This window comes from Cylas formicarius, unplaced genomic scaffold (assembly GCF_029955315.1).
Source record: "Cylas formicarius isolate icCylForm1 unplaced genomic scaffold, icCylForm1.1 PGA_scaffold_6__28_contigs__length_40554024, whole genome shotgun sequence".
In the NCBI taxonomy this organism is placed as follows: Eukaryota; Metazoa; Arthropoda; class Insecta; order Coleoptera; family Brentidae; genus Cylas; species Cylas formicarius.
The window spans coordinates 4,101,584-4,113,851 of record NW_026844347.1 but is presented as its reverse complement, the minus strand read 5'-3'; the positions used below and the strand labels follow the sequence as shown (position 1 = coordinate 4,113,851).

The window sequence follows — 12,268 nt, the reverse complement described above, 5'->3', positions numbered from 1 at the left end:
TTAATGTCAAATTTCATGGCATATTTTACATTTCTGTATGTTGTACTTGCAATATTTCGAATTAAAGCCGAATTAGATATCGAATATGCACAACTTTCGGGAATATAAAAATGTAATATTTGTTGTAATCTGTAACAACAAAAAATATTATATTTTATAGAGCGGGGTATATCAAAGATACGCCCCAGTACTTTTCCAAATCGTTAGTTTCGTTCTTCTACAAAACTACACTTTTGTTAATCGAAATGAAATAAAAAAGCATCATTTTCTTAGTAAAAGAAAGAACGATTGCACCTGTTAAAAGCATAAAAAGGGAAAATTCTTTAAGGCAGAAAGAGGAGCCCTTTGCTCAACAAAATGTATAAATAGATTTATTTCAAAGGCTTAATATTGCGGCAGGTTCACTGAAGATACGTTTCCACTAAATATATTCCGGGCCGCATAGCGATGGTTTATCTATGATCCCGGTTTATTAAATTTCTAGGTCGAGGCTCAATAACATAAGCCTTTTCCGGAAATGGCTAATGCACACCAAGGAAATTAATCGTAATGCAATTTTTACGAACAATGTTTGGGAAGCGTCGGTTTTGGTGCTGCCTCTGGCGTATTGATACTGACCTTTCACTGGCAATGGACGAATTTCGCGACATCGATTTGGGAGACATTTCGAAATCACTATCGGACCTGTAGAGAAAACTCTCCCGTCGTTGGGGGAGATTTTGAAGTACCAATCCCGCAGAAGGTGACGCGGAACCGTCAAGTGGGCTACGCCCTGGGCTCGCTCCATTTTCAACATCAAAACTAGAAGAAGAAAATAATTTGTCAATTATATTACATTTAAATTTTACCCTGTGTTTGTTTTTATGTTGAAATATAAAAACGTCGCGTCATCAATGTGGTGTTTAAAATTTATGGCTTTGATAACAGGGTCTAACAAACGCAAATTTAGATTTTGTGTTTGAAGACAATATGGTGCAATACTAATAGATATCTCATTAAAAGCAAGTTTCTGCTGTACAAGATAAGTCAAAAAATAATTCAAATAATCAAATTTTGGGGACAGGGTTTTATATTTTTCAAAAATATTTAATAGGTGAGATTATAGTTTTTACAAATTTGAATATACAATATCCGTTTTTTTAATAACACATCCCTATATTTTTTTGTTTTACACCATTAAGTGATTAAAAACTTATTTTTTTTTGCTAAATACGTCTTTTAACCGAATACTTATCTATTTTAAAAAGTAAAGCAGTTATGTCGGGGGCATAGTTAGTGAAAATGGACTACGTTGATGGGCAAAAGGTATGCAATAAGAAAAAATTATGTTCTTTAAGAAAAAAAGTTTCTATAAACAAATACTTTGAATCTCTAAGAAGAGAGCTTACGAAAGCCGGTAATATTATTATTAAAATTTTCAGGAATATCGGTGGAAATTTTAATTAAAATTTACTGATATATGTAGGTATTGAATTTCCACAGACATAATTTTTTTTTAAATATAACGTAAAAAGAGTCTAGGCAAACTCTATAATGCAGAAAAGGTTTTACACTTCAGAGACAAATATTTCAAACGAATAGTAAAAAGCGAAGATTATGTCAAATGAAATAATTACAGGTGTCGTCACCCATTTTCAAGTCATATATACACATACAGTAACCATATAGATTTTTGAATATTATTTTATGTTTGTAACGACAGATTTTTTGATAAAATTTATATTAAGTAATCGAAATTGCAAAATACGTTACTATCACAGAAAAAAAATTATATCTATTTTTCACACCTCAAATAGTATATTATGCAACAAGTGCGGTAAACGGCATTTGACTCACGAGCGGAGCGAGTTTTTTATAAACGAGTGAGTTAAAACGTTTACCGGACGTTTTTACGACAGTTTTTGGGTACATTTTCGCAAAACAACATGAATACATTCACTGACATGACCGTCAGAATTCACAAAACGTCAAAATTCAAAGCGTGGGAAATATCCCCGAAAACATCCGATTGCTCCTAAATCCGTGCGGTAAATTCCCGGAAATGTCCGAAGTGGTTCGGATTCATGGGAAACGAAACTGACGTGGTAAAGTGACTCTTCCCGCACGCTGGATCGGTGGGTAATTAGGTATTTTACAGACGGGAGTAGAAAAATATGTAGTTTTTAATTTCTTTTAGAAGCCGTCGGTTGCAACATTCAAGTAACACAACACCATATTGTAAAAAATTTAGTTACTTTTGGGTTAATATAAAGAACAGGAGAAATACTACTTAATCGAGTTCAAGTTTACCAGACAGATTACGAAGTCGAAAACGAATTGTTCCTCGGAAAAGAAATTGGGAGTACGTGCCACTTATATCGTCCGCCCCCGGAACATATTTATTCTTGAAATAGTCGCTTTTTAATTCTGCCATAGGATTCATATTTTTAGATAGCAAATTATTGAATAGTATGGTTAAAAACTAACAAGAATCGAATTAGTTGTAACGGAAATCTGCTTTTTGGTGTTTGAGTGGCCACCATTGTACTCGAGATCCGAGGGGACATACACATTTATATTGGCAATTTCGATGCATTTTTTACTAATATTAACGCACACACACAACACAAAACGATCTTAACTATGGGAAAATTTCAGACCTATTTACCGCGTGGCCGGGATAGTACGCATGTATTGCAAAATAATTTTAGATACAAACCTGAGACAAGGATGCAATATGTGATCGGAATCTATTCTAGGTATCTTGGTAGGTTTTCTGTGAAAACTTATTTTCCTAGCATAAACAGACATTAATCCTAATAATAAAACAACGAACGCCAAAAACTCCGAACTGGTGGTACTTTTTTCCAACGTGGTGTCAACAATCTAACTACTTTATTTAGATAAGATAAGGTTAATCTCACCACCACATTTCTACGTGTATAATCATTCAGTTACGCATGTTATTAGAAGGTATGCACATTGTAGCGATGTTCTTGGTTCGATTATGTCCCGCGTAAAATTAATGCCCAAAATTGTAACCCTTGCATTTGATGCGCACGCGGGGATAAATCTTCGACGTATCAACGTTACTCTGATTCGAATGCATATGTGCAGAAGAAAAGGCAACGTTTTAAAGAACTAAATCAGATAATTCCTGTAGTTCGACATTGCTAATCGGATTATACTACGTTGCTGATCTACCCGTTGTCTCTACAACGGGTAGATCAGCGATTAGAAATAAATTATATTTTATTTATTTTATTTTATTTTTGAATTTTAACTAAAAAAAAGACAAACGAAAACGAATGAAATAAAAATTTACTCATTCTTAAGCAAAATGTGAAGCAATATATTGTGAAGACCGTTCCTCGTCATTTTCAGTGTTATTGTTGTGTTATTAATTATAATAATCTAATTGCAATATTTTAAATTGTTACATTACTATAAAAAATGTCTCATAATTATCTCATAATTTAGAATTAGAATATTTGTTATAATGTACATCAGAAATTGATAAACATTGTATTTTTTATTACCCACTTCTCCTTAAAACTTCTGTTAATGTTACCTATAAATTATAAATACATTTTCTCCACTACATGATAATCTAGTAATATAGTAAAAAGTACATGAATATGAGTTTCGTCAAAAATTACAGACCTTCTGTGTCGCTCAAAAACGTTTAGGGACACTATTCGAACCCAGTTAATTACATATTTTCAAAATTACAATTTATAAATGGCAAAAGTTAGGCAAATGAAGTGTGAGAAAATGAGATTCGCCAATGGTAAAAGATTCGAAAATAAATATTCGTGTTATTTAAAAGGACACACTAAATTGTGGCTTTAGAACTTCAATACAAACCCATACTCTAGAAATATCCTGCGTGTAATGAGTATTGCTGCCACGGACCGTCTATGAATGTTTTGTATTGCGAAATTAACTTTTAAGTTGAAAAAAACAGAGTGCAATACAATAAAGAAGAGCAAAATTAAATGATGTACATGCCTGATGCTGCACCCTCTGGAGGATACATTAACCGGATAGTTGCGTTTTGTTGATGCAAAACTTTGATCCAGCATATAGCGTTGACGATTAAAAAAAAATGAAATTGACAATGCAAAATAAATAAAAATCAAGTAAAAAATTTTAAGCCATCATTGTAATGACCGCTGCCGTATTAACGAAATTTTAACAATCATATAAAAAGCAAGAAAAAAAACTAAAAGAAATTGAAAAACGCTTGCATTGAATAATCTCATTAATACAAAATTTTTAAGAAATATGGAGTGCATATAAAGTTTCATTTTCGCTCAAACCGCCTGCCTATTAACAAAAATAACATATTAATCCTATATCAAGCGATCCCTCATTCTATCTAGAACTGTTTAAAAGTTACGAAGTCTTATTGATAAAAATTATCGCCCAGCAGGATGTACCACTCCAATTTAAAAAAACTTTTTAGTTTGACGCAAAACATTTCCACAATGTAACAATTATACTATTGAATCAAAAATTTAGGCATATGTGACGCAAAGTGGCTAGGTGCTCTAAGATTAAGTGGTAATTTAGAATTTAAATATTCGAATATTCAATTTCAAATTTTGTGAACCTTAAATATTTAAACACGTTTTCATATTCGAATAATAAGCCCAAGGATATTCAACGCAAACTATTTTCGTTGCGCTTCGGGCGGCCACCTTATAACTGCTGTGAAAAGCTAGTTAAAAGCTGTTCAAATGCTTTAGTTGACTTAAACGTTAAATCGAAATAAGGAGAAACCAGCAATTTCAGAATTTCAATTAGTAATGTTTAACTTGTTTTTTCCGACTTTGGTATTTGAAAATTGAAAAATGAATTGAAAATTTTTGAAAATATATATGTAATTCTTAAAATAAATAAATGTAAAAATGTGTGGTTTTTCGTGTTTTCTGCAGATGCGAGGGTTATGCATAGTTATAATTTCTTGAAAAATAAGTTAAATAAATTTACTCCTTCATTTATATTTACAATAAATATTTTAAAATAAGAATGGACTTTTCACTGAATGGATTAATAATAACCGAGCAATTATACCGATGAAACTCTACGCAAATCCGTCAGCAATCAACATTTGTATGCACGAAGTACCGAAGTACGGATCTGGAACGTCATTGTCATTGTCAATCCAATTGCCAATCTATTTATTGAGGGTTACAAAGAGAAACCCAAGCCGTGTAGGTCTGCGGTTAGGCCTTCATAAACATTTACCAGAGTTAAATACCGGAGAATGTCGTAAAAACGGTATATCGTGCGGCGAATTATATACCTTGACGCCATTGTTATATTATTAAGTAGTATAGTGGTCGGTATCCAATTACCTGCGAAAATGTTAAGTTTTATTATTTTTAAATATCAGGCTGTGTTTGGAAAATCTTTTCATTGTAAAATACATTTTTCTTTTATTAAATTTAAAACAAAGAAATTTTAAAAGCTCAGTTTATTCTTAATCTATTTCTTTTGATTTAATAAAAACTACTCACAAAAATATAAATAAACAGAAAAATAGAAGGCTGATTCGCGCATTTGCATATGTCAATGCACAATCACAAAGTAAGAACATTTTAAAAAAGTTGACAAGTTTGACATATTGATCCATTATTTTTTGTGTTATTTCTTGTTTATTATAAGGTTGTTCGGAAAGTCATTTCGTTTTTTCCCGTCAGAGGACTTAATTACGTTTTTTCGAAACCAACTTCACACTTAAGCCGCATAACCATTATATGTCTTGAGAGCTGATATTGCAAGGCTTGTGTGTGAAAAAGTTCTATTAATTCTACGCAGTAGTTTTTGGTTGGTGCCCTTTTAAATATGGAGAGCAATAAGCAGCATTTTCGTCATATTTTACTTTTTTACTTCAGAAAAGGTAAAAATGCTGTCCAAGCTAGAAAAAAATTGACGGATGTGTATGGAGAAGGCGTGTTAGCAGTACGCCAGTGCCAGAACTGGTTTGCAAAATTTCGATCTGGCAATTTTGATGTCGAAGATGCACCACGGTCTGGAAGGCCGGTCGAAGCTGACAAAGATGCGATAAAGGCATTAGTTGATGCAAATCGGCGAATAATCACACGAGAGATCGGTGAGAGATTAAATTTGTCGAATTCGACTGTTTATGGCCATTTGAAAGGCATGGGCTTAACCTCGAAGCTCGATGTGTGGGTGCCCCATGTCCTTACGGAGCGAAATTTGTGTCGTCGCGTTGACGTGTGTGATTCGCTCCTCAAACGTCAAGAAAATGATTCATTTTTGAAGCGGATTATTACTGGGGACGAAAAATGGGTTGTATACAACAATGTTAAACGCAAGAGGTTATGGAGCAGAAAAGATGAACCGGCTCAAAGCGTGTCAAAAGCCAACATTCACCAAAAAAAGGTGATGCTCTCCGTTTGGTGGGATGTCAGAGGAATCGTTTTTTTTGAGCTTTTGCCGAACAATACAACGATTAATTCAGAAGTCTATTGTCATCAACTGGACAAATTGAATGATTCACTTAAAGAGAAGAGGCCCGAATTAATCAACAGGAAGGGTGTAGTGTTCCACCAGGATAATGCGAGACCTCACCCAAGTTTGGTCACTCGCCAAAAACTTTTACAGCTTGAATGGGACGTACTGCAACATCCACCATATTCTCCAGATCTGGCGCCTTCCGACTACTATTTGTTCCGGTCCCTGCAAAATTTTTTGGATGGCAAAACCTTTACCTCAAATGAAGATGTCAAAAACCACCTGAACCAGTTTTTTGCCAGCAAGGACCAAAACTTTTATGAGAGGGGAATTATGTTACTGCCAGAAAGATGGCAAAAGGTGTTGGACCAGAATGGCCAATATATAATTTAATAAGATATTTATTCATTATACGAAAACTGTCTTTCATGTTCCCCAAAAAAAACGAAATGACTTTCCGAACAACCCAATACATTGTTGTAAAAAATGTAAATTTGCTTTTCTACTCTTAAACCATGGTCGATTGTGCAAAAAAAATTCGCCGCATATAACGTTTGTAAAAATGCATTCTTTGAAAGCTTAATAAGACGAATATGGGGTTATTCTAGGAAAAGTCAAAAAATTATTAATTAATTAACTAAACGACAATTTTCATCTCGAAAATAATGCAAACCGCGAAATTATTATTCTGTTGTTATTTCCAATTTTCAATATTCGAGAAAATTGGACAGTAATGTGAAAACCTAATATATAAACCAGATCCACAGGAAATATGCGAAAACTGGATACCTTGTATAGTGGGTGCTAAAACTGCTGGTAGATCCACATGGACAGGACATCAGTCATAAATAACAATAACGGCCTAACCTTCACCACATACGCCTTTTATAAAAAGGATTATTCTTAATCAATTCAAATTAGCCAATGAATTATTGTCAATTAATTAATTAGTAATTGTCAACAAATACGTATAAAAATGTTGTAATTCAGTATTATGGTATCTCATGGTTGTGGAATGGTACTTACGATTTGCGTGCTTCGTATGCATAAAATTGTTTTATTAATAAATTACAGAACAATGTCACAATTTTTATTGGACCAATCTTCACTAACCAGAAGACATAAAAAAATCGATTCACTGATCCTGAATCTCAGACAATGTGGGTCAGTCGGTGCAGTCCTATTTACTTTGCGAGATAACGAGCATGTCAGCATAGAAAATGTATTTGGCATGATATTTTTAAAACACCATCAACATCTTAAGTCGACGACTATATTTTCGGGATAGAAAAGTGTGTGGGATGCGAACAAACAAATCGCGCATTTGAGTAGTAGATAGAAAAAATAGGCTTATCATATAACAAAATAAAATATTCTTCATAAATGTACATCGATAAGGATGACAAAGTATTTGTCATCTTAAGATTCTAAATAACAACCTTCCAGTAGTTCTCCTATCGTAGCTAAATGGTGCTCTTCTTATAAATCTTCTAATTTGTGCCGCTCGAGCCGATGACCTTCTTCTTTTGGCAACTCCTTCAGAGTATCGCCTATTGTTATCGGAAGACACTAATGATCCTGCCGAAGCAAAGGAAGCTCTGGTAGAGTCACTCGAGTCAATTTCATTCTCGCGAACAGCTTCTGAATCTCTTCTTGATGAAAAGTCTGAAGACCACAGACTAGTCACGCTCGCTCTTGAATCGATCGATCGTTGACCGATAAAGTCGTAGTGTCTGGACGACGTCGAATAAGACGATAAGCTAGTGACGGATTGTCGACTTTCGTTGCCCACTTCAACAGAGGATTCTCTCGAGTACAACGAATATCTGGACGATGTTGTCGTTGAAGGTTTGGAAGTGTTTTTCTGTTGTTGGTGATGCAATTTTGTCAAGTACGGCGAAGATTCTGATCTGCGATGAAATTAAAAGTTATGTAACCCTAAATGTTTATTTGACTTTATAATATTAATTAATGTGTATGAGCAACATTTTATAAGTTTCATTTAATATAGATAGCATATAATTTCTTTAATATATGACATATTCATTGGGAATCCGGACGTAAGAATAGAAAAATTTTAAAAAATACTTGGTAATGCAATTAAATTTAAATAAATTTTAAAAAATATATAATGTAGTTAATAGACATATAAGTTTCTGCAGAATTTAATTGAAATTAATAAAAAACTGTCTTTTCTGCATTTTCTTCCCAAATCTGCAAAATAATCCTTAATTCCATATTCTCAGCTATTCTCTACTAACTTTAACTTTTCTTTTGGACACCATTTTTCAAATTCAAAAATTAAAATATACTATTTTTTCAATACCTAATAAAAATATTTAATTAATTTCATCTTAATTATAGAATTAAGAATATTAATATTAAGAATAAGAAGATCCAAAGATTTAAATACGCTATAAATAGCAAGACCCCACCGGCTGAGATGCCTTTAACAGAACCAATTTACAAGCTCTCAGAAATTCATTAGGAAAAACTTTTGGAGACAAATTGTTTCCAGTGACAGTCTTATTTCATGGTCTCCGCTAGATCGGCAGATATTACACCATTATGGGCTTCTTTCCGAGCCGGTACTCGAAGGTACAGATACAGATGTTTGTTAATATCATATAGCTATTAAGTATATAGGGGCCTTGCCTATTCTGGTAATATTGGAAATTTTGAAGGCAATATTAAAAACGATTAAGAAGCATGAAATCTTACTTTCACTCAATGAAATTTTGCAGTCTTCAATGAACACTTCGCCAGTTTTGAGGGCGGATAATGCATTTTTTACGGCAGTATTTGATCAAAATATGCCCCGATCCATTTTCAAAACAGCAAGTCTGCCTGATGTATATCAATTTTACGGTCTGAATATACACGGGTAGTGTTTGTATTGCAAGAAATGGAGAGCGTGTTTATCTTTGCTAGTACTAATGGTTACTACATTAAATATTACAAAAAATTTTAGCACAATGTTCTAACCATGGCGATTCAAAATTATAAATCGTCAACTTTTTAAAAGTCTCGAGAAATTAAAGAAAAATTAACCATAAATCTTTTACACATGCATCACCATGGTGACCCACAATGTATAGATTATACACAAAACATGTCTTTACTTCAGTTAATAATTTATTAATTTAAAAAGAAACAAGATCGTTTTTGTCACTTTCGTTATCGGAGTGTTTAAACTTGGTTTATTGGCTGGGACCATATTAATCCTAGGTAAATAGTATGGCTTCTATGGGACTGAGCACTTTTGACCTTGATTGGTTAGGCTTACCGATTTTTAAGCAACGCTGAACTGACCCTTTTTAATATAATGTAAAAATATATATCAAAAATACTCTAAAATTCAACTTCACAACAATGTCTTATTTAGTTAGCTGATTGAGTTTAGTGTTATCCTAAGCCACTCATAGTTTTCTGATTACAAAATGAATAAGCCCACATAAAATGCTTTGCTAAGGATCATTTCCAGAGTTTCCAGAACAGAATTTGGAACATTTTATTGGATTTGGAATGCTTTCAATCCACGAATGTTAATTTGGAAACGAAGGAGTTATTATTATTATCTAATAATCTGTTAATGGCAGTATTTATTATTATATTTTTAATTTGGGAAATGCTTACCATGACTTGGTTGGATGAAAGTAGAGACCGTGCCCCGAACTATGTCAGTGTTATTTCTTCCGTAAAATATTTTGTTTTCACTTGAGATTGACAAGGGAACCCTTGCACCTGGCGGATGTTTGTCCCAGCCCGGTTCCAAAAAAGTTAGAAATCGATGGAAAAATTGTCTCATTTGAGAAAATTTTGTTCAGTACATCTTTTAATTGCATTGTTAGAAGCGTAGTGCTTATATTTTTGTGAAATAGTGCTTGTTTTGCGTGGATGTCTATGGATTTGTATGGTGTATTGCTCTCTTATATTCACGCTGGTATCCAGGGCAGAGAGGATCGGATATCTCGTATGAGATAATCACTGAAGCCGTTAGATGAATCGGTAGTCATTTCATGACTAATTATATAGAAGTTTATTCCACGGTATGAATATGTTAATAAACCTGGAGGATGATGGAATAATACAGATATTTCCTTTACAAAGGTATCCTTTAGGAATGTTGAATTATATTTACTAATATTTGTAAGCTGGTCAAATTGCCCGAGTGGCAGTGCCAGATACACCAGCACACAGCAGCATTCGAACGAATCGCTTATCATCTTTACGGATTGAGCAATGCTTTTAACGCTTTAAGGCCTTTTGATGCCCGCTATGACTTTTAGACCACCCGCCCAAAACTTCATTTGAGATGGACCAGTGTTCAAACGGAATTTGAGGGACACTTACAGGGTGTCTTAACAATTACAGTGTGCGCCATTTATAGACAGTATCGCAGCATCCACTGATCCGTTATGATAAGCGCTCGCCGTCGAGCCAGCGCTGGGTTCTAAGGTTTGAGGTTATGTCACGATTTCAATGGCCGCATTACCTTTGCATATCTACTTGCAATATCTCATTATATTTGAGTTACTTGATAATAAAAGGATTGGCATTGAATTAAAGACAACACAGTAACAAATATCAAGAAATCTAACACTAATTAAAACGTTTGTTTATTACACAGTAAATTTGAGAATTGACGTGAACTTATACGTCATGTTACCAATAATCTAACGTTATACTTTTACCACAAATAGAACAATCCATTAATTGTTCTGATCATTAACTTAATTAAACTATTAAAGAATACCGGGACAAAGTAAATTGATATTGACGTATTCTACTCAGACCAATTAATATTTTTTACCACGTTCAATTTCAACTCTAATATAAATTTTAAGATGCTGGGCGTAATTCGTAAACGGTGACACTGAGTTTTGGCTACAACCGGTTTTACATCAAAGGGGCAGTGCAGTTTATGTTTTGTTTCTGTTTTTGAAACCTTAATTGAAACAAACTCGACACTCTTGTTTCCACCAAATACATCTTTTTTTTTGTTATCTATTAAATTTCTGCAGTATTTCAGGATGAAATTCCACTAAATAGCAAAGTTGCACTTTTGTTTTATTCAACACCAGTTTGTAATCCGTTTCTCTGTGGTCCGTTTAGTGGAAATAGACCAACCAACGAAAGAAGTAGTAGCCCAATAATAATACATAAGGCGACCACCAACAAGCATAAACATTTAAGAATGGCGAACTACTCGTTTGGCGATAGAATGTGATTTGGAACGTGATTGAGATTCAGATTAATCCCGAATTTCTTAGCTTTGACAATTGAGGTAGGGTATCGAAACAATTTGTTTGTTGGCTTATTTATCTATTTATTTACTATATAGATTTCTTTTGAGTTTATTATTTATTATAGACCATTTCTAAAATAGGTAAATAGTATTTAAAGCACTTTTTTTTAATTTTACGGTACCTTTTTTCAACCGATAAAAAATACAAATATGTTATTGCTATTACAAAGTCCAATTTTACAAATCTGACACACTAATGGAATTTGTGTTTGCGTTTTTTGGGTTCTTCGTACCTACAGTCAAAACACAGCTTGAAATTTTTAGGCATCATAGTAGATAAAATGGAAAGCAATGTAATATGTAATAAGAATTAAAAGAAGAAAACTGCAATCAGATGTACTAGGTGTGAGTTTTTGACAGTCAAAAATCTTGAACTACTACATGATACAGGCATATTTATCAATATTATTAAATAAACCAAAAATATTATATAAAACCGACTATAAACCTAGACTCGTGGATATAATAACACAAGATTGAGATAATAACTGACAT

General features: G+C 33.3%; 1 protein-coding gene across 10 annotated transcripts in view; it reads right to left on the bottom strand.

The window, feature by feature from the left end:
- The window catches only part of LOC132703803 (cAMP-specific 3',5'-cyclic phosphodiesterase), a 205,436-nt gene that overhangs the window by 19,414 nt on the left and 173,754 nt on the right, over positions 1 to 12,268 (bottom strand). For 7 of the 10 annotated variants that reach the window (XM_060673284.1, XM_060673280.1, XM_060673285.1 and 4 more), the window contains one exon: positions 619 to 801. In XM_060673284.1, coding sequence (XP_060529267.1) covers positions 619 to 801 — 183 coding nt within the window. Of the gene's footprint in view, positions 1 to 618; positions 802 to 2,698; positions 2,796 to 7,904; positions 8,376 to 12,268 lie in introns of those variants that run through there. The other 3 variants (XM_060673282.1, XM_060673283.1, XM_060673287.1) reach the window with 2 other exon arrangements.